This window comes from Drosophila elegans, unplaced genomic scaffold (genome assembly GCF_018152505.1).
Source record: "Drosophila elegans isolate 14027-0461.03 unplaced genomic scaffold, ASM1815250v1 contig_149, whole genome shotgun sequence".
Lineage (NCBI taxonomy): Eukaryota > Metazoa > Arthropoda > Insecta > Diptera > Drosophilidae > Drosophila > Drosophila elegans.
The window spans coordinates 12,232,896-12,255,793 of NW_024545513.1; the positions used below are offsets into that span (position 1 = coordinate 12,232,896).

The following is a 22,898-nucleotide window of genomic DNA, read 5'->3' on the forward strand; positions in this document are numbered from 1 at the left end:
ATAAAGTGGTTACTTTACAAGCTGACCAGGGACCACGAAAATAGAGTTAAGAGATATGCCACAAATCCTATGGAATGAATAGAAAATGCCTATGTCTTAGATATAACCAAACCTTATGATCGAAATCTAAAGCCCGGCTTACCATCACACGATCCTCATCGAACCCAATGGAAAACTTTTGGTTAATCAATGAACCGACATAAGGCCAAAACTGTTTGATGGATTAGAGCTCCGCTTTCCCATTTTTTCCCGCGCACACCTGTTTCAAGCAGTTTTTAATTAGAGCCTTCCCCCAAAAAGGGGAAGCAACTCCGAGGGGGGTTTTGGGGTTTTGGTATGGGAGGCCTGGGGACTGGGTACTGGGGACTGGGGCCTGGGGCCACGATGATGTATTAATTTCCCACAAGCACTGTGAAAATATTGAATAATCGAACTGCTTCGATTTCCGACTAACTAACCATCAGTTCAGGGGCGGGGGCAAGGGGGGCTTTGGCTCAGCACGTAGCTGTCAGCATTAGATGGGGGAAAAAAGGGGGCGATCGCCAGCTGTGTATGGGGTTTGGTTCAGAACATTTGTGAACTCAATTAAAATAGCAGACGGCGATCGGCATGTCTACGGCCATCCCCTCCTCTTTTTTTTTTTTCTTGGACTATAGGATCCATGCAAATGCTGAAATCCAAGATTCCAATGCCGATTCGAACTTTGCACGTCTCAGAGCCTCCCCTCCTAGTGGTAATTAAACCTGCGTGGAAACAGGAAAAAACGAAACGAAACGAAATAAACACATACCAGAGCGAGCAGCAGTAACATTAAGAGTAGGAGACCGCGAATGAATAGACAGACATTCCTCGGCCACCGTGGGGCAATTAGAAAATGAGTTCGAAGCCAAGTCAGCGAACGCGAACGCGAACGTTCCATTCCGAGATCCAAGATACAAGATCCGAGCTCCGAGCTCCATTCGCAGGCCAACTCTCGAGTCATAGATCAGCGTTCATGATAAGCCAGATCTGGAAATAAGTTAAGGCACTCGAGACGCCATATGCGGACTATGGGATACCTACGATGGGGAAGCTAGTCCACACAAGCTCTCTTTAAGATTATGGTCAGATTTCCTGGACCTTTAAAGCACTCTTGGGCAATGCATAAAGCTTTTAGGTAGCTAGGGAATAGGGCCTCTCTATAGATAGGGACATTAGTAAAACTTAATTAGGATCAACCATTTATCATAATTCCATTCTTAACCAAGGCCCCAAAACACCATTAGTAATATGTGATCTGCAATTAATACTTAAAACATACCTTTGAAAATGGTCCAGTTGACCCTGCTCAAAAAGTCAAGTCTTACTTACCAAGTTACATTAAAAAAAAAAGGTGAAGACTTAAATGGGGTTTTTAAATAATAAAACTAAGTACTTGTATGAACGTTTGAGACCTTCAAGACCTTGCATTAATTTTATTGAGTTGAAAGTGCTTCTATGGCATACACTTCACCTGCCAATTGAACAGGGTATCAAATTTGCTGCTGCGTGAGTAGAAAGCAAGCTTTTTGGGGATGGAGAAGAAAGAGGGAGATCGCTCCCAGCTCCCAGCTCTCAGCTTGGTATTTTCTTGTCTTTCTCTCGGTGGTTTTCTTTCATTTGATTTTTTGAAAGTATTGCACCGGTTTAGAGAAGTGATTAGCAAAAGAGCGAATATGTTGGCAAAATGTGTAACAGTAACTATGTAACGGTAACGACTCACATTGAACTCGAAGCTTAACCTTTTGCACCCGTTTCGAAAGCCGTAGTTCAAACATCGATCAAAATGAAGCCCCCGAGCTAATAATGTCGTTCGTCCCATGTCTTTTTTTCTCCCCACTTTCCTTAATTGGAGGATCAATTTGCTCACTCAATCGAAACGTAATGGGTGGAGTGGGTGGTCGGTATGGAGTGTGGGGTGTGGGGTGTGGGCTAATTTGGCATCTGCAATGTGCAATGAAGCGCGAACCCTAAACCTCGATCCCCAGCCATCTGGTGTTACCACCACAAGTTTTCCTCTACGCTCGCACGTTCATTCATGGAGATCGGAAAATGGTAGCCGTGTTTTAGAAGAGGTTAAAACGGATTTCATTCATAAACAGACGCCGCACAAAGTTCAAAATCTGGGGAAAAAGAGACGGGTAAATGGGTAGCGTCGCCCACGTAGGAAAAACCAAGAGGGGGGTTGTGTGGTTTTAAAATAGCTACCTGGTAACAAGAGCTAAAAAAGAGACAGAGACCGAGAAGCTGCATTCTTAACTGCTTTATTACAAACTATGTTATACAGTGAAAATTGACTACGAAAACCTTTCGATGAGAGACACGTTATATCCAACAAAATTTGTAATATGCAGCAGTGAAGAATTTCCCTAAACTAGATTTTCACCACAGATAACTTGAAAGTATTTCGGGCTTTTAAGTTTTATTTAAATTTTAAGAAATACGGTTTTGATATTATATCAGGGTATTATATTTATTTATTTTTTACTATATAGTGTGCACCAAAGTGTTCGCTGTATCCAAGCTCTACTGTAGTTAAAGAGAAGAAAGGTAGGCGTTCGGACGGAGATGAAAAGGGGCTCCAAACAGTGGCTGCTGCATCCGCATTTGCATAAGGGCCAGACAGAGGGAGAGAGAAAGATGTAGATAGAGATAGGGAGACGAGTCACAGTCACGTTTGTCATTTTTTCTTTTTTTTCTGTTTTTTCTGTTTTTTTTTTGTTTTTGTTTGTGTCTGTTTCGAATTTTTGTAGTTTGTCCCTGGTCTTCGGTTCACCTTGAAGCGCATACCAAAGAAGAAGCAGAGGAAGCGGGTCCAGAGACCCAGGGCAACCTTTTCATCGATTGTGTCTCTGTTTCAATCCCCTGCCTCCTCCACTGCTTTTTTCTCTCTTCCCGTTTTATTTCACTGGAAATCCGAACTGCATTCCAAAGCATCGCTTACCGCGATGATCATTGAGCATCAGAAGTCTCCAAAACCAAACCCAAACCCGTACTCTTCCCCCACGCCCCCTTCCCCCGCTAATTGTTTCCGACTTTTGGCTAGACGACCCCTCTTCTTTCAAGGGCAGGAGAATCATTTTTTGTTGAAAGGGGATTTGCGGACAGATTCCTTCTGGCAAAATAAAGATCCATTTCCGGACTAAAGAACCCGAAGAAGAATTCGATTAATTAAAGGCAGATTCAAAGAATCATTAATTATGGTTAATCCTTAAAATGCTTCCCTAAATATAATTAAATATACAAATACGACAATTTTTATTTCTGAAAGTATTCATTATTGAAAATTAAAGGTTACACAAATGGTTGCTTGACGAAAATGATAGCAATAAAAAAAAGTTTCAAAATCCTGTAGATTTTTTCAGATCTTTGAAGCCGGAGAAGTAATTAAAAACCAAATTTTGAAGCGATAGAAAGTAACTGTGTACGTAAACAAAAATGTTTATCAATGATTCTCCTTATAAATCGAAACAAATAAAACAAGCAGTGTTTGAAGATATCACAGCGATAGCCATTAATAAATATGATATATCCAAACAAATAATGAAATATAAATAAAAAGGTAGCGAAATTGATACAAGGATTCCATTGTATAAACCCCATATAGGATTTCCGGGCATTATATCCCTGGGGGAATGAAAGAGTTAAAGAAAAGTTACTACCCCAAAAATTCGGAGCATTCAATGAACCCCGAAAACTGAGAATTTTTGTTTGTACTTCAAATTTCTATTTCTTTTCGTATGTTTGGTTATTTTTTTTGTTTGGGCTTTTGTTGTTACGTGATAAAAACTTTGTTGTCCATTGATTCCGGGGCTCTGATAAGAAATTCCTAGGACCCTAAGGTTTATTTGGGGAGTGGAAAACCGGGAAGGGGGCCTAAAAACAGACACACACACGTACGTCCGGGCGAGTAAATAAGCGAAACAAATAAAAACAAAAATTAAATTGGGTTTATTGCATTTCATGTGAAAAGCAAACCGAAAAGAAGAAGCTGAAAATGAAAATGAAACCGAAAACGATCCATAGTGTATGTATGTTCCCTTGTCCCCCCAAGTAGTTCCTCTTTTTCGGAATCATTCGTCAAATCAAATGCGTTCAACAATGTTCAATCATTTAATCAAGCAGCTAGGCCACAAATTTGGGGCAAAACCCCTTTTATAATACCCCGTTTACGCACCACTAAGCTGCGTTCGCGCTCCGTGTTTTTCGTTTTGTTTCAATTAAACGCCAAAATGCCAATTAATTAAAAGCCCATAACGGTAGGAGACCCACTGAAAAGACTGCCAAGTCCCCACACAACCGACGCCACTGCTGGTTGATCTAAATTACAAATTTGTCGTACCCCAAAATAGATAATATGATCTAATAAAACTGAAAGAGCAGTCGCACGACAATAAAAAGAAGAGCGACACAAAGGCGGAGCCGCCTCAGGTGAGAAGGGGGGGGCGGTAAAAAAGGGGGATTTACAAAAAAGGTAAGGGGTGCGAATAGAACTAAAAAAAAACCAAACTCAAATGTATCACAGTTCTACATTGTAGAATTCACATTTTATTTGCTCTCTTCCCACCAATTTCGTAGCTCTCCTCTTCTTCCGTTCCTCTTTGCTCCCTCTTTCTTCTCCCCCACTTTCTGCCCATGCTTATTTCTGTCTGCCACGCCCCATTGCGCCTACGTGTCTGAATTTCTGCATCAATTGCATTTTTCATGGGAAACCAACTTGAGACGTAAAGGAAATCTTCACTTCTTTATGCCATTGCATTTCGTCTTTTATGAACCGTTCCATCTTATGCTTGTACTATCTTGAAGGCAGGAAAATTCTGAAAATCTTAGTCACTTAAAGTCGACTGCCTAAGTGTCAGATGGACAGTAAATATCGCTGAAGGGAAGCAAATCTTTTTAAGTTAGCTTGAGTACAGCTAGCCTCTAACCTTTGTTCCTTAACTACTTCATTTACGTAATCACCCAAAAAGTGTATTTTAATTCAAACTGCATTACTTTGTTGCCCTCCCAAAATCATAATTATCCATTAACCCGTGTAATTTAATGTAATGACTTTTGCTTTATGGTTATTTATGTGACAAAACACAGCAAAAGCAAACAAATAACGACAACGACGCGTGCTTAATTGCATAATTAATTTGCATCTCTTCTTTCTGGCTTTGTTGTTGATTGCACGTTTTGTTTATTTTTGGCCCACACCAACTGACTTATTTTGATCTCTCAGTTTACTTTGCCAACATCAATTTTCGACTGGCCATCATCGAACGCCTGACGATATCGCCGCCTGAAAAGCTTGGATTTCAGTCGCCAATATATTTCGCTACGTCTCCCAAAGAATAAAGTGTGCAAAAACTCGATCCTCGCGAAATTTATGGTATGGAATTGTAAGCCGACACCGCTGCACGTTCCTCTTTTCCAATTGAGTGAGTGGGCAGATTCAGAATTTGCTACTATTAAAATGATTATACACTTTTAATATTGTATGCGAAAACTTTATGATGATTTATAATTTTATTTTCGCTATTTTGTAAATTATATGGCGTTATAAAATTTAAATCTACAATATTACTCTGTTTATCCGAAAATTCATTGAAATCATGTTAAAAAATGTATATTCGTATCCAGAAAAATAGTAAAAGTATACTTAAGTATACTTTAAAGTAGAGAGGTTTAGTGGATATATTAATTGTTTCTTTAATCAAACTAAAGAACAGGGCATTTACTCAATGCTGAATTCCAACGAAACTTGACTGGCTTCTTCCCTCTGGCAATTTCGCCCTTTGTAATGAATCGCGTGCCTCACAGAGAACCCCACCAAATGCCACTCCCAATATATTTCAATATTGCTCGTATCAAATTTTATGCGTGATGTTTATTTCTTTAAATTTTTGGTAATTTTATTCTCGATTTTCGCTGTTGTTCCCTTGTTCTTTTGACACCGACTATTTATGCATAATTAAAATTAATGAACATATTAAGGGGTCTTTTTGTGAAGAGGGAGGTGGGGCAAAGAAGGGAAGGCCAACAATGGGAAGTGGTGACCATTGTTTAACCCGCAGGTAATCGAAGAAGTTGGCGCGCGTTTTAAATTACCTCAGACAGAAAAGAAGAACAAAGCTACAAAAAAAGTGAGGTGAAAATTGTGACGCAAATTAAAACGTCCAAGACAGAATATGAGGAAGCACACTTAAGTCGACCCAACCCAATGTTTAAATTATTTTTTTAAACTCGAACTCTTTACTGTCTTTCCTCGACTCTTAGCAAAATTCTTTGCATATCATTTGCAATATTTGTATAATTTTTTTGTGTAAATCATCAAAGATATCGAATCGTCATTGTTAAATTTATCTTCAAATAACATTGTTGTTTTGCCTTTTTGTCATCAACATTTTTAATACTTTCAATTAAAAACCCCTCAGCAATCCCAATTCCAATTCCCCCACTACAAAAACCCAAATCCAATTTGCTGACGATCACTGTGCTCGGAAAACCGAGAGGAAAATTGAAAAGGCAGCCAAATGTGGGCCAATTTGGATGCCACCCGGCTAGTGGCAAAATGAAAATGGAAAACGAATAGGAAAAGCGGCGACTTTTGTGGCCGCCTGCCAACCCAGCAGCAAAAACAAAAACAACGTCAGAGTACGAGCAAAAATTACCATGAGTAAAAGAGAGGGAAGCCCAAGGTGTGCTGCCGCCTTTTTTTTTTTTTATTTTTTTTGGTTTTTAATATTGGTTTTTATATTTTTGTTTTTGTCTGCCTGGGCGTTGTTGTCGTGCGAAAAAAAGAGATAATAATTTTTTATACGTTTGCCCCACATGCGAGAGTCTTGCATTTCCTGTTTGCTGCCAAATTAGTTGATATTTTCCCGTTGATGAATTTCATATTAATTTGCGCAATTTGCCAGAGTTTGTGTGGGCAGAGAAGCTTAAGAGACTCATTAGTTTAAGGAACATTTTTGTGGGGAGGCTGGGAAAGCGGTGGAAATGCGGGGAAATCTTATCTTTGACCATTAGGGCGCCCACATGTACCTCAAACTCGTTGAAAAGCGGTTCGAAAAACAGACTCAAAAGGTTGAAAATTATAAATACACGTCAGAAAACTGAGTTTGGAAAAACTTAATATTAATTATTGATATTACTTAATATACATCTTTAAATGCCATGAATTATTCTAAAATAATTACCAAAATCCGACTTTGTGTTCACATAAAATGTATCTTGTTCTACTTATAATTTTAAATGCAGATTAACTTGCCATACTATTGTGAAAATTCGAATGCTATATTTGTATTTGGTTGATATATTTCTGCCATTGTATACTGTATGGAGTAGAGTGCTACGAAAAGAGAGGGCCAAATCGTTTGGTTACCTCGGATGCCGGCATTTTAGCCTGGCTGCAGGGCGACATGGAAATAGAGGTGGAAAAGCCCCAAAACAAAAATATCTTAATGACGGGGCAGGAATTTCCCAAAGGGGCGTGGGACAGCTGACGAATGTTTATGATAAATGGCTCGACAAGCTTGTTAGGTGGAAAACCAGAAGACCAAAAGACCAGAAGACTGGGAGAATTCCCCAACCCCATACATCGAAATGCAGACAGGAGAATTGCGCAAAAGCCAAGAAACGAAAAGCAAATTGAAATTCCAAGATCAGAATCGAGAGGAGCCAGAAAAGAGACAACAAATTATGGCAACGCACCACCAGGAAAACAAAAGCAAAGAGTGAGACGGCGCAAAAAATTTAATGCAATGAAAATCAAATAAATTGCAATGAAAAAGCCAGGCCCCAACAACAAAAGCAACACCAAAAACAACAATGACAAAGATAGCAATCACTAAACATGGTGGGCCATAAAAAAAAAAACAACGAGGGCAGCCCAAGACAAGTATTTGAAAAATTTATAATAGGCATGCAAATGAGGGAGATCGCGGGACTTTCGGGGGGCAATCGAAAATGGATAAGACTTGCCATGAGCCAAAAAAGCAGGAAAGGAATACAAGGAATGCAGATTACAGAAAGTACGAAAGAGAGAGAGAGAAAGAGAGAGATTGCAAATTGAACGATATTCAAAACTGGACTCGAGCCACCCATCCAAACCCCTTGAAAACCCCTGTTCCCCCCCTCCGTGATCCGAAAGCACAGACTTCCCCCTCAAATCGGGCAACGCATAAATTTTGAAGCATGCTCTGCAAGCATGCTTTGAAGCATGATACCCTGTTTAAGTAAGGGAACGAAAGAAATGTGCGATCTAGACTATAGAAATTTAAATATATTTTCTTTTAAGAAATATTTTTTTCAAACTATAAACAAGTTAAAATTAATAATAGTTCGCGTATGGCTGACCAATTCGCCAGATAAAAAAAATACAGCCGTTAATTTTAATTGTTTTTATGGATCAAGATATATGAATTCCCAAATTACCAATTAAGTACTAGGTATTCTTTATCTATCTATGAAATGTAATTGTTAATTCGGGTAGTTACATTACATTTTTGGGCACTGTCTATAGAATGGTTGAATACCGATTAGATCTATTTTACACAAAAAAAAGGATTCAGATAAAATTTAAGTAAACATTTTATTTAGGGTATTTGACAACTCGCCACTCAAATGCACTCCTCCTCCTTTCTGACTGTCGTTTCTTATTTTTATATGAGTCTCCTTTCTGCCTTCTGCATTTGGCAGAATGGCGCGTATTGCTGTGAAATGTGAATGTGGACGTAAATTTAAATGGGAATGTGGATGGTGGATGTCGATGGCTTTCACCCGTGGAATGCGAGCAGCGGGAAAATTGGCTCAAATGTCGTTAGCTGGAGGGCGGCTGATAATAATAACAAGAAATGTGGAAAAGGGAAAGAAAAGGCAGCCGGAGAAAATGCACATTAATTGTGGCAAAAGTAAAAGGCGGCAGGCGGCAGGCAGCAGTTGCACATCTGCGAGATACTCGAAATGCCGGTGTCAAGTAAAAAAGCTTCGCTGTCACTTATTTTGTTGCAGTGCCACCTATTTCTAATTCGCTGACCGACAAACAGACCCAAAAGTGAGTCATCAGCAGCCACGACAACGGCAACATGCGACTACCCCGCAACAACATGTTGCTGTCGTGCTCAAAATGCTGCCAATTCTGCAAAAAGCCGTTTAGAAATATGATACTCTGTCGCACTAACAAAGGACAAAAAGAATGCAAAATCTACATAAGTGAAGATAGTTTCTAAATTGTAGGAAATTTTTTGGAAAAATGGAAAGAAAACTCCATAACTTAAACCATCTGATCCAAAAACTACTACTTTTAAATTCCATAATTTAGTAAAACTCTTAAAGTTTTGTGTTTGTCCAGATTTTTACTTAACTTAGAAACGTCACATATCGAATTAAAATATGATTTTAATGGCAATCTGGATTTCGTTCTCTGTATTTGCCATTTGTCGAATTCTTTTAAATGTATCGAAGCTTGAAAGTGCTTATTCAAATATTTAAATTTACTAGCCTTTATTAAGTCATCATTATGAATTTTGAGCGATAAAGTTATTAATTTAAAGGCAATCATTTCGTTGAATTGACTCAAGTCGGCGCACATAAAATTCGAAATTTATTTATCACGACTAAAACTTGATTCTATTTGCTGCCATTATCGCCTCATGATGACTGACAAGCGCCATTAAAGTTATGAAATTATTTATAAAGAAATCGAGGGATCACCACCTAAAGACCTGCCGTAATATTCCCCAATAGATCTGCAATGGCATTCCAAGTTTATTTCTCTGTTTTGTGTCTGTTTTCGTCGTTAATTTCTCACTTGGCTTTTAGAAAATTGGAAAATATTTATGAAAAATGACAACTGTCACTCACCAATACACACACAAAAGACGCTTTTTGGGGTGGCGCTCGTTTTATTTTTATTGTTGTTCTCTTTCACAATTTTTGTGTTTTTAACTTTTTTTGTTTTTTGAGGCTCTGTTCGACTTGGCGACTTTTCAAAAATTCTAGAAAAATTACGGCCCAACAACTGTGTGTGTGGGTGGGTGGGCGAAGTTCCAGAGAATAGAAAGAGAATCGCATAAATTAATTAAAAGTATTGGATGGAAATCGAAAGACCTCTCCCCCTCTCATGCTCCTCTCGTTATTATTTATGTGGTTTTTGGCATAATTTTTAGCCACTCGCTTGGAAATTTGTATTTTCGGGATATTTATGACATTTGTTCGTTAGGGAATTTCTGTGTTCACAGTCGCAGTCTTCGTTTTATGTCTTTTTAAATGGACTGGCAAACACTAAAGGGGAGTTTTCGATTTAGCCCCAGGTACAAGGGGTATTCGGTAGAGGGAATTAGTTTAATGGCGTGCGATTAAATTGGTCCGATTTTTTTTTGTAGGTAGTAGAAAATAGGTTTAGTTAAAGAATTTTTAAAACTGTTTGTAAATATTAAATATTGACAACTAGCAGTTTTTTGGTTCAGAACTTTAATAGGCCTTGTTTACTTTAAGATATAAAGTTTTTTAAGTAAAGTAGGAAACAAGTTGTATCTACCTAATCTGCCTATCAGAACATTGATTATTTCAATTTCCCTAAAAATATTGTTCCCAAAGTTACTGAGTAGCCCCAACCTCTTCTGGTGTCATTCACGCACACGTGTCAGCTCTTTTTTTACCCATCCACTCTCCCAGTTTTATGGGTTATTTATAGGCTTCGCATTTATTTGCCTGTCGCCGAGCTTTTTTGTGCCACTTTAGGCCTCAATTATTTTGAAATTCATTAAAAGTGTCGTCTATTTTCAATATTTATGTATACCCCTAACTTTGGATTCGTTTTCTGCCTTTTTTACAGTTGACAGCGGCAGAATGCAACTCTAAGGAAAATATCTGACTGGAAAGAGACAGGAATAAAACAGAAGAGACGGAAGGATCACCGAGTGACAACGAGTACAAAAGGTAACTAAACTGCTAATCTTAATCCTGACCGCGCGGCGCCCACGCAACATAAGAGAAGAATACAAAATATGATCGCATCCCCAGTTTTTCCCCTGATCCCCAAACTTCAGTTGGTGGGCGTGCAGCTTCGATTCCGCACCCATATAACCATAGCCCTGACTCCAGTTCCGAACTAAAAACTGACTTTTGGTTCTGGCTCCTAGCCCATACAAATCGTTATTTGGGCCCACGCACTCTCTGAAAAATATATTGGTTTGGCCCCATAAGGAGGTTGTGTGAGGGCTTGTCTCCTCAACCCATTCCATACCATTCCATACCATTTCATTTCATTCCAGAATTGCAACAGAAACAGGTGGGGCAAACCCATCCAGCTTCTTCATCATCAAGAAGAAGATAATCACGGTATACTGGATAATCGTCTTTACGATGATCATCTTCCTTACAGTCGCAGTAGAAAATCCTGTTGGCTGTCGGTGGAATGCAGATTTCGAACTCGTTTACATGCGAGTCTCTTCACTTTCTGCGCCACCGCCCTGGCGCTAAACCTGCCCTCCAAAAATGTCATGCACTGAGCGAAAATATTTTCTTAATTGTTCTTAACTATTAATATAAATTCTAAATATCATAATTTCTTTAATTTCATTTCGAAATGTGAGTTTTATGCTTCAGACTTATAAGCTCCACGTTGGGCGCCACTTGTTTATGTAACAGGGGGCTTAAAGGCCCCACGTTGGGCGCCACAGCGCTCCTGTTGCATGGGCTCTGGGTGGGTATTGGTTTGTGTGTGTGTGTGTGTGTGTGGCTTGGCATCTTGTTTTTGGGCTCCGGTTCCGGTCGCGCTCAAAAGAAGATTTCAGCGGTTGCTTCTTCTTCTCCGGCTGGCAAAACAGGTTCCATTGCTAAAGAATTTTCGCCGATATCTTCCGCCTGTGTGTGTGTGTGTGAATGTGTGTGCTTACAGTAAAGACCCTCCACAGTGAATAGTCTTCTGAAGGAGATGACTATTACAAAAATGTAATAATAAGCAGGCTTAAATTGTATTAATGTCATGACATGTGAATTTAATAAGCTTCAATAATAATATGGCCCTCTTTTCCATAGCGAAATATAGTTTAAAATTCAACAACGATAATTCAACGTTAATTACTCGTTAAGGTTACCATCGTGAAGATGACTTTCAAGGGTGACACTGCAAAAATCAATGTTCCAAAAAAGTAGACCATAATTTTCTCTCGCGGAATTTAATAACCCGAGATGGATCTGCCTTAATCATCTGCCACTGTGATTGGGGGTTTTGTAGTTCGTGATTTTTCTATTGCTCCTTTTCTGCCAGCAACTGTTGCTGATGATCGCAATGATGATGATGATGAACTGGCTCTCAGGTTTTATTGAACCCAGCGTAGCGGCAACCGCAAAACAACGACAACTTGTAGCAGGTGTTAGTGTTTTACAAGCTGTTAACTGCCGCTGCTAATGGCCAAAAGCAGTACGGGATCAGGGGGTTCGAGAAAGGGGTTAGGCAAAGGGGGATCTCTTATGACAACAGCAATTCATATGGATAAATTCAACCACCATTGTGGATGTTGCTTCGTTACGCCTCGCACTCATTTAATGAACTTACACACGGTCCGGACTCTAGAGGCCTGAGATCTCGAGACCTGAGACCAGAGACCTTCTTTAAGATATGGTGGCCCTCCTCTCTTCCGCTATTCAATTCAATTGTCTCAAACACTGGGCGCCACGCCTATCCCATCGCTGAATGACTTTTCTAACAGTTTTATGCTAATTTCTGACAGGCCAACCGACAGCCACTAGATGGTACACAACGAAAAAAAAATAAACCCCGTTGGTATTCATAAGTGTCTCATATTACAAAGCTTAACAAAGCAGCAAAAGACTTAATCAAGATCGTTGATTTTTTGGGAGAGCAGACATCTTGTAACTCAAAATCTATTTTTAAACCGCTTGTCATTAATATAAGTACAGCAAAATGCTTTTAGGTCATTAGTTAAAGGAAAAAACTTGGCCTTCCAATGGTAAGAAATCCATAAATCATTTCAGCAAAGGTAAACAGAACCCCCTTTTCTCAGTGTATCTATCTGGTGATAGTTTTTTATGATGAAAATGACGTCGCTCAACATATTTATTTGCCATTTATTAATGCTTTTTAATTTGGCACCCCGCTTTGATTAATAACCCCTCTTAGTCGCGCCTTGTGATGTCCGTGAATAGATCGCCAAATGAGTCAACAAAAGGAGACTGTTGTTGTCCGTGGCTAATCAAATTAACTTCTGGCCCGAAAACAAACAACCAATTAATTGTGCTGCCAACAGCTGCAACAACAGCAACATCAGAAGCAACAACAGCAGCAACAACAGCAGCAACCATAAACAGCGATCCAAGATCATTGGCCATATTTGGTTGGACGGTGAATAATGCACGGCAGCAACATCTGCTTCCAACTGTTGCTTGTGGCAACCGGCAAGTAGCAACTAGCAACTAAGAACTAGCAACATGTTGCTGCCGTTTCATAATCTCACTCCTTATGGCTGTTCAAACACAGTGTTCTTTTTGTGACCACAAACAATCGCTTAATTGTGCAAGCACATATGTTTCGACTTGCTATTTTCACAGCAGCAACAGCAAGTGCCCAGCAGCAACATGTTGCCCATTAACAGCCAACTAATAGGTGTTTATTGCTAGTTGCAAGTCCGTGGCCAACACAAATTGCATGTTGTCAATGAATGGCAATCAAAGTTTGATTATACATAGCTAAAAATAGTTTACACACAGCAGCAACATGTTGCCAGACGAACAACAATAGTTGTCTTGTTAAGGCCTAGCAATTTAAATAAAATACCTAGAGCAATTTTCCCCACAATGGTTGACAGTTTACAGTGTCGGCTATTTTTTGTGTAGATAAGGTGGTTTGGTAAACAAGTCAATAGTTGTTTAAATATTTAATTGTGACTTACGCAATATAGAGACTATTTTATATGTATCAGCTTATCTTTAAAACGAGTGCGATTAAACAGGTGCAACAGCAACAGCAGCTTAATACTCTTCATATTAGCAGCAATTTCAAGTGGTAATGGTGTCTTAAGCTGGAAAAAGGATTTAAATTGACGTTGCATTATTATTAAAATCCCTTCAATGTCTCAAAAATTGCATTTAATTCGTCCAGTTTTGATTGGCAATCTTCTGACTGAAGATCTCTAAATTGTGCACAACAAAAAAAAAGAGCTCAATATTCATTTGATATTTCTTTGTTGACGTTATGATATTATGTTAATATTTTTTTCATAGCAGCAAATTTGTTATGGCAATCATTTTATTTTAGATAATTCTGTTTTATACATTTTTCTTTCTGTGTGGACTAATGCAGCGCATCTGTCCCAGACTTATTCTTTCTGCTGGTTTGTTGACTCTTTTTCCACTTTTTGATATGGATTCTTGCAGCGCTTCCCATTCATTTCCTCTCTTCAGCTTTCAGTCTTTCTGGGTTTTTTTAGCCTGTGTTGCTGTTGGCCCAGGAATGCGCATTAATTTTCAACACACGCAACCAGCAACTAGCAACATCGACGGCAGCAGCAGCAGCAGCAACAGCAACAAGTGAATGCGGATTGCTGAAGGGGCAGGGCACAGAAACCTGCGTCAATTTCGCGCTTTACTTTTGTTGTCAGATGTTTTAAATCAGCGTCGAGCTGGTTTTTGACTCCGCGTTGCAGTTGCTGTTGCTGTTGTTGTTGCTGTTGTGTTGCTGTTGCTGTTGTGTGTTGCTCGTGTGTAGGCAGTCCGGTTTGCTCCTTGGGTTAACAAGTGGCCACCACCAGCAGCCACATCTGCAACAGCAACAGCAACAGCAACAGCAGGAGCACAACGGCAACATGGGCAGCTGCACGCGCCTTTCGGACCAATAATGACTATCAAATGGGAGCCGCTTTGCGATTTATGTGCGTCAGGAGTTTCGCTGCAGGGACTTTTGCACAGAAAGAAAATTCTATACGAAAATATGATTTTGACGTTGAAAATAGCTTTTTTTATATAAAAAATGTAGATTATCTTAATGAATTCACTCTTTAAATAATAAGGCATATAATCAAAGTGCGTAGCAGTACCAAACAAAAACTTTTATGGGATTCGAACATGGTTCTTTGTACCTGGAGTAATTTTCGAAGTATTTCGCTCTCACTTGCACCTGCAGTGTGAAATGTTCTTGCTCTATTCTTTTTTTTAATAGAGAAATTTTAATTTATATATTTATATATACATGGTACATGTTAAAATATAACAGATCTTCAGCTGTATTTTTTATCTGTGTGATATTGAGGATTCGGGGGGCAGGAGGGGGAGTGACCGGGGGCAGGACCGAGGTGGATGCCTAACGACTGGGCGGCCGTTTTCCTGGAATTCCGCGCGCGCTTTTGTGTTGTGGCATCGTTTAAATTTCAAATCGAGAGCCCCCAAACTGTCGCAGGCCAGACGCTCGTCCAACTCGTTCTGGATCCTCATCCTCATCCCCATCTCCATCCTCCATAGCTTCCTCCCCTTTTTTTTTTTTTGAAAAACAGGGCAGGGCAGCTCATAATAATGACACGCCATTAACAATCTGGGCCTGGAACGACGAGTCCTTCGGTTCGCGGAGCTGGAGCTCCAGTTTAAATGGCACATTGCCTGGCCCGACTGCTTCCGTTGCCACGCCCCCTTTTGTGGCAGTTGGGGCGCAGTAGCCGCAGCAAATGGAAAGGGAGCAGGTTGAAAGGTACAGTAGGGCCCAAGCCATTGTCGCATTCCGCGCATGTCAAATGGTCGGAGATCGCTCAAGAACCCAAATGGTGGATGGGGTAATAGAGTCATCTTGACTGAGTCGGGAATTCAACCGCTGGAACTCTTAAGATCAGAGATCTTGGGGTTATGTTATTAAAAACATTAAAGTATTAAAAAAAAAAACCTATCCTTATCAGGAATTATACCAAGATTGTAAAATCAAGAAAATCCTAAAAGGGTTATAATAATCCATCACTGTTCATAGTTTTAAATGGATAAAAACATTTTTTTTAACCTATAAATTTCAAGATAGATTTTATTTCCTCGAAAACCTTTGAAAAAGTATTTCGTACTAGTTTCCTATAACTAATAATTTTCTTTTCAGACTTTTCTCCTACAGTGATGGCTGGAACCAGACTGATTTTGGTTCTCCTTCTGGCCAGCAGTGTCTGCCATATCCATGCCAACGATGGCGGTGCTTCTTCGGCATCCGCACCTGCCACCTTGGGCATTTTCTTCGAGCGAGCGCCCGAATCCGCGGTGGCGCCCAAGGGCGACGAGGTGGTCTTCGAGTGCGAACTGAACCTCAAGCCAGATCGCCTGGAGTGGCGATTCCGGCGCAGTGGCTCCCCCGAGCCGTACAGATACCTGAGGTCCTCGGCCGGCTACAATGTGACCAGTGGCAGTGATGACCGTGCCTGGCGCCTGCGGATCTATGTGAGTGCCCAAACGGCGGGCGACTACCAATGCGTGGCTTGGTACGGTCCGGGTGCACTGGCCTCCACCCCCGCCCGCTTGGCCTTGGTCTCGATAGAATTGGACGGAGGTCAGGGGGCGACGGGAGCCATGGCACCCAGGGGTTCCATTCGCTGGAGTGTGGCGCCCAAGAACTGTCTGCTCATCCGCTGTGGCAGCGTCATCTCCAATCCGCCGGCCATTTGGAGCTTCTACAGGAACGGCAAGAAGCTGCCCCAATCGGAACTGCTTCCGGGGGCAGCTGGCGCTCTGGTCTTGGACACGGTGACCGCCAAGGATGCGGGCAACTACTCGTGTGTGGCCACCAATGCCATAACGGGCGATGAGCTGAGGCTACCCCAGACCATCGAGCTGAGGGTGGACTACACCGATAGAACACCGCCGTACTTCCTGCAGCGTCCGCCCACGGAGTACTCCGCTCGTCCGGGTGAGACCGTGGTGCTCGAGTGTCCTGGCGTTGGCTCCCCCAGGCCCGGGGTCATCTGGAGCAGTCCCAATGTGGCGGGGATCTACAACAACAGGAGCAAAATCCTGCCCTACGGCTTGCAAATCACCGACCTGAGGCCCGAGGACCAGGGATCCTACATCTGCATGCTGGACAATGGGATCGCACCACCCATCGATCACACCGTCAAGTTGAGTGTCCTGCAACGGCCAACGATCCTCAAGGGTCCTGCTGCCACGCTGACCAACGAGAGCAACTCCCTGCTGCTGGTCTGCTCCGCCACGGGGAATCCGCTGCCGGACATTTACTGGCTGATAAACGGGGAGGATGCCACCAAGGATCCGGAGGCCCAGGTGGACAACCGGAGTCTGCGGCTGTGGCACGTTCAAAAGCGCCATGCCGGCGTGGTCCAGTGCTTCGCGAAGAACATTTTGGGCGAGGTAAGTAACTTTGGCAGGCAGGCGATCCCAACACCCAGTAATCCCAATCCCCTACAGACCAGCGAGGGCAACATGTTGCGCGTGAATCCGCTGCAGATCACTGGCGAGGATGAGGAACCCCTCGGCGGAGTTCCCATGTGGCCAGTGCATGAGCCGAACGGTGGAATGGGCTCCTCGTCGACTCCATCTGGTGGCTCTAAAAACAAAGGCGGCCGCAGGAAGTACAAAGGTGAGTTTGCATCTGTTTTAATTTGTTACTAATTGCAAGAGACTTAGGGAAATTACACCATTAGTAAAATTAACAACATTAGGCGAGATCAGTTCTAAAAATTACTCTCAGTAAGGTTGTCAAAAGTACTTAATGCAATCAAAATTAAAATTGTTTAAACAAAATCCTACAAGAGAATGTTACTGTCATTGCATCAATATCTATCTGACATCTGATTATGATATAATGATTTCATTTGTGGAGCATATAAAACAACAATAGATTCAAAAGAGAAATTTAAAAAAGTATATTCTGCCAACAAAGAACATAACGAATTAAGTAAGAAAAAATTAGGAATCAAGCTATATGAAGTATTATAGATGTTTTATTGTATGCCCTTAAATATTAATTTAAAATCCCTTGATTTTACCAAAAAAAAAGCCCATTCTCGTGTAAGTTTTCATCGTGGATTTGTTGGCCACGCCCACTGTATTTTGCTGTGTTTTTCGTGTGTCAGTTTAATTGATTGATTGCGTTTTACAATAAGTGATGGCTTAGTCGGTAATCCTGGCCAGCGGTGGACTAAAGTCGCACCGATGTCCCCCGCCCCGCGACAACTAGAAAAAAGAACCTAAAACAAAAAAAAATGTGTGTGTGTGTGTGTGTTTGTGTGTGTGGAAGTTGGGATGTGGAATTGGGGATTGGGAATTGAGGATAATGGATAAGGGATAAGGGATTCAGGATAGGAGTAGTAGATGGTAGTTGTTTAGACCTAAGACTATAGAACTAAAAGCCCCCTGGGGTGAAGCGATCCATGTAGGCATCCGTGCGCTGCGGCTCCTCATCGGCATCGCTGATGTCCTCCAGATCTCATGAGTTGGAGCACTTGCGCAGCTGTTCCTCTTCCTTCTGCAGGATGCGGATCTTCATCTTGAGCTCCTCGACTCGCAGTCGATGCACCTCGCGCATGTACTTGAGCTCATCCTGCGCCTTATTGAGCTCGATGCGCTTGGCCTCCGTGGCTAGCTGCTGCTCCTTGCAGCGCAGTTCGGCCTCGCGCACCTTAAAGTAGTTCATCCGCTCCTCGAAACTGTCCGCCGCCACCGATGACGTGCTGTTGTTGTTGGCCCCATTGCCTCCGCCTCCGCCCAGGCTGGTGTTGTTAATGCTCACGGAGGAGGCCGTCGACGTGTTGACCGCCGCCGAGTTGCCGGAAGCCGACGACGGAGTGGCCACCCCGGCCACTGGCACCGCCGCGGGCACCGTTGTGGCCGCCGTCACCGTTGGCAGGGCGCTGAACGTGAAGGTGGGCGTGGCGGCGGTCAGTTGCATCTTGACCGCCGCCGCAGCCGCCGCTGCTGCGGCCTGCTGTTGCTGCTGAACGGCCACGACCGCCTGTTGCTGCTGCTGTTGCTGCTGCTGGTGATGCACTTGGACGGCGGCGGCCAGCTGCTGGTGCTGGGCCAGCTGCTGCTGGGCTAGCTGCTGGGCCTGGGCCTGTGCCTGCGCCTGTGCCTGCGCCTGGGCCTGCGCCTGAGCTTGGGCCTGGGCCTGAGCCTGCTGCTGCTGCTGCGCCTGGTACTGGGCCAGCGTGATCTGCTGCGGCTTGATCTCGCTGATGATCTGCTGGTTGTAGCCGCCGGCGGTGATGGTGGCCATCGGATGTTGCTGCGCCTGCGAGGGGATGGCATGGATCTGGGTGGCTGCAAAGAGAATGTGGGGTTAGCTAAGCTTCGCAAAAGGGGGGCCCCTGTGATATGGTTCGCCCATCTCCCATATCCCATCTCCCATCCTACCGGTGGCCTCTGTTGGATGCTTGATCTGCAGTATGAACTCATCGCGCGGCCGCGTTGACTTGAAGTGCAGCAGATCGTTGAGGGTCAGCTTATCCGCACTGATCTGGTCCACGTTGATCATGGTGGCATTGGCCGCCCCAGCCACCGCCACCGCTGCCGCGTTCACCTGCTGCATCTTCTGCATCTCGGCGGCGGCGGACTGCACTTGGGCCTGTGCTTGAGCTTGAGCTTGAGCTTGTGCCTGAGCTTGTGCCTGAGCTTGAGCTTGAGCTTGAGCTTGAGCCTGAGCTTGGGCTTGAGCTTGAGCCTGGGCCTGGGCCTCCTGCTGCTGCTGCTGCTCCATGGGATCCTCGTCGATCTCGCTCACATCGTTGGCATCCATCTCGATCTCGTCGAAGGTGTCCGCCTGGGGATTGTGCTCGGAGGCGTCGGGACTGATCTGGTACTCGGGCTCCACCTTGACGCCGTCGTGCTGCTGGTGGAGCTGCTGCTGCTGCTGCTGCGACACCGCCGAGGCGACGGTCACGGATATGGAGCTGATCTTGGCACTGCCAGAGCTGAGATTGGAGGAGCTGCCGTCTCTATATGGATACTGCTTGCGGAGTCTGCGAAAAGGAAATCAGGGAAATGTAATTAGTCGGTGGTTTGATTTCTTGGGCGGGAATTCCCTCTTCAGATAAGATAATATTGGGGGAAATTGCTGAATGTATATGAAGTTAAAGCAGGAGATCTAAGATTGTTGTCAGAAAGCAAAGAAAATTGCCTTTTTATAGTAAATTCATAGTCAGTGCATTAAACATGAAACTAAGAACCCATTTTGAAGTCTAATTTCCTATAAATCATTTTTAAACCAAGATAGGCTTTTGCTTTACACATTTTAAGTGATTCCATTGATGGTATCCAAGTACATCCCTGCCTTGTTATATAAAACCCCTCTGGTTAGAACTGGCAACCAAGATTCCATTGGAACTAAACTGAAACTAACTATATCTAATGCAAAACCCCCCTTGAATAGTTTTTAAGCTTAGACTACAGATTTTAGTAGGCTAACAGTTATTAAAACAAGATAGATAGGTTTTTGGATAGAAATAGTTTTGTTTTAGGCGTTTCCATTAATGGTATATACCTCTGTAGGAAAAGTTTCACAGTATCCCTAGTTAAATACATAGTTAAAAGGCTTGAATTGGGAACTGGCCAACATTGCCATTAACATGGTATCATATGGGGTTTTGGGGCCCAAAAACTGGAACCTAAGACCCCGCCAAAGGGGATTTTTGTGATTGCCCACCTGGAGTTGAGCCAGAACTTCTGGATCTGCTTGATGTTGCGCATGGCGCTCACATGCGGATGCGAGTTGAAGTCCTTGACGATCTTGTCCCACGTTTCCCGGACGGAGTACTTGTTGCGCTGCTTCTTGCGGTGCTTGATGTCGATGACCTCCTCGTGCAAGTGGAACAGGGTGTACAGCACCTCCTTTTCCTCGGCGGTGAAGCGCGGGGTGAGGGGCAGTTGGTTTTTGGCGGACGAACTGCCTCCGCCGTTGGTGACCACCACACCCCCGTTGGCGTTTGCCGTGCCGCTTTGGCCGCCACTTCCACCATTGCCGCCTCCATCGGATCCAGCCCCGCCCCCACCGCCGCCAACTCCTGCCCCGCCCCCATCGCCCTGCGCCGACATTTGAGTTTGTTTTGAGTTTTTCACTTGAGTTCTTGTTGCTGCTTCTTCCTTCGCGCTCTATACACTTATACACACACAGCCACAGCCAGTACACTCGCGCACACACACAGACGCACCAGCGCGCGCGCCCGTGTGTTAGTGTGCGTCAGTGTGAGTCTTTTTTGTCGCCGTCCCGCTCTCTCACTTGCAGTCCACATACGTCCAACAAATCCGATATTGCACTTGATTCACTATTATTATTGCATATAGTTAGCCGATCTAGTTCATCCGATTAGCCGTAAGATAAGTAAATTAAAAATCAGCAGAACGCACACATTTTCACTCGACTACAACAACTAGAGGTGGGGAAACATCGATGTTGGCATCGATGTCATCGATGTTCCAAACATCGGTAATATAGTTGTTTGGTCAGCTTAAAAACGTATTGATGTTTTTCCATCTCTAAGTATTGAGTTATTTGAACTTCACATCAAAAATACCACTCCATTTCTTGGGCACTCTGTTATTTCCACTCCATTTCTGCTCCTTTTAACTCCAGTTCTTGCCCAGTGTCAACGCCATACAAAATGCATTTTTAACACAACACTGAAATAAATATTGGCTTGGAGCATGCCAAAATATATAAAATAAAAAAAAAACTAAGAGATTTTAATGAGTACAAATGCATTTATATTTATTAATTAAATGGTGTTAAATACAATCTAAATCTTGAAGCATATTTGTGAATTAAAAACCGCCTTAATTCTTATTTTATTTTCAATCCATTAAACCCACCACTAAAACTCCATTAACGGTTGAAAAAATGCTAATTTTATTTCAAATGTCGATGAAATGTTGTTCGTTTTCCGCCCAAATCGAAAACATACATTTTTGACTCAAAAGGCGTTGAGTGTGGTGCGCTCCGATAACGATAACATCATATTACCAGGCCTATCGATATTTTTGGCGGGATGCAACTGTAGTTATATCGATGATTGTTGATCTGGCAACGCAATAAAATCAAATTTTTAAGTACAGTTATTAATACGTTATAAATTCCAAAGCAGATTAAAACAGCTGAATTTTACAATGTACTATTTTGAGTTAAAAGATAATTTTATAATTCTAAATTTCAGCCAGCATGGTGCCCCCATCGCGACCCAATGTCACCCGATTGTCGGACGAATCCGTAATGCTCCGCTGGAGTGTGCCCCAAAACTCGGGTCTGCAGATCACCTTCTTCAAGGTGCAATATCGTCGTTTGGGCGACGGGAAAAATCGGCGGGAAAACTGGCAAACGACCAGCGATAATATTCCGTTCGGCAATAGCTACGGATCCGGATCCGGATCCGCCGGATCGGGAAATAACCACTGGCGACAGCGGAACAGGGATCGGGAGTACGAGATGGGCAATCCGCCCAAGAACTTTACGTCGTCCGTTACGGGACTGACTGCCGGGAAATACTACCGCTTCCGGATCGTGGCGGTTTACTCGAATAACGACAACAAGGAGGGCAACACTTCCCTCAAGTTCTTTCTGCAAAATGGCACGGCCAAGTCGAATTTGCCCGTTCCCGAACTTCGCGAAGTGGAGGCCATCTCCGAATCCGCGGTCATACTGCACTGGTCCTTGGTTGCCTCGGATCGCCACGACGAGGTCATAGATGGCTATTACGCCTACTACAGGCCAGTGGATTCGGCGGCGGAATACCTTAAGGCCACGGTGGATGGTGCGAGGAGTAGGAGCTTCAAAATAGACCTCCTTCGTCCGGGCACGCATTACGAATTCAAATTGCAGTCCTTTAACTCCGATGCAGCCTCTGAGTTCAGTGCCATTCGACAGGCAAGGACGAAAAGTAAGTACTGAGTACTGTCATTCGTTTGCA

At 42.9% G+C, this 22,898-nt stretch overlaps 2 protein-coding genes across 4 annotated transcripts in view; one reads left to right on the forward strand and one right to left on the reverse strand.

Annotated features, from left to right (window-relative positions):
- The window catches only part of LOC108137146 (interference hedgehog), a 31,850-nt gene that overhangs the window by 4,990 nt on the left and 3,962 nt on the right, over positions 1-22,898 (forward strand). For all 3 annotated transcript variants that reach the window (XM_017258712.2, XM_017258709.2, XM_041708964.1), the window contains exons 3-6: positions 10,841-10,944; positions 16,097-17,352; positions 17,410-17,581; positions 22,149-22,868. In XM_017258712.2, coding sequence (XP_017114201.1) covers positions 16,114-17,352; positions 17,410-17,581; positions 22,149-22,868 — 2,131 coding nt within the window. In that variant the 5' untranslated portion in view covers positions 10,841-10,944; positions 16,097-16,113. The remainder of the gene's footprint in view (positions 1-10,840; positions 10,945-16,096; positions 17,353-17,409; positions 17,582-22,148; positions 22,869-22,898) is intronic.
- On the reverse strand, positions 18,014-21,381 carry LOC108137147 (regulatory protein zeste). Its single transcript, XM_017258713.2, has 3 exons — positions 20,645-21,381; positions 19,357-19,961; positions 18,014-19,263 (listed from the first exon to the last, which is right to left on the reverse strand). The coding sequence occupies exons 1-3, from the start codon at positions 21,031-21,033 to the stop codon at positions 18,431-18,433; spliced, it is 1,827 nt and encodes a 608-aa protein (XP_017114202.1). The 5' UTR covers positions 21,034-21,381; the 3' UTR covers positions 18,014-18,430.

Excerpts from the sequence above, each read along its gene's own strand:
- LOC108137147 (XM_017258713.2), bottom strand. The coding sequence starts at position 21,033 with ATGTCGGCGCAGGGCGATGGGGGCGGGGCAGGAGTTGGCGGCGGTGGG. Across the intron at positions 19,962-20,644 it reads AAGTTCTGGCTCAACTCCAG|ACTCCGCAAGCAGTATCCAT; the intron begins GTGGGCAATCAC and ends TCCTTTTCGCAG. Across the intron at positions 19,264-19,356 it reads GCATCCAACAGAGGCCACCG|CCACCCAGATCCATGCCATC; the intron begins GTAGGATGGGAG and ends TTCTCTTTGCAG.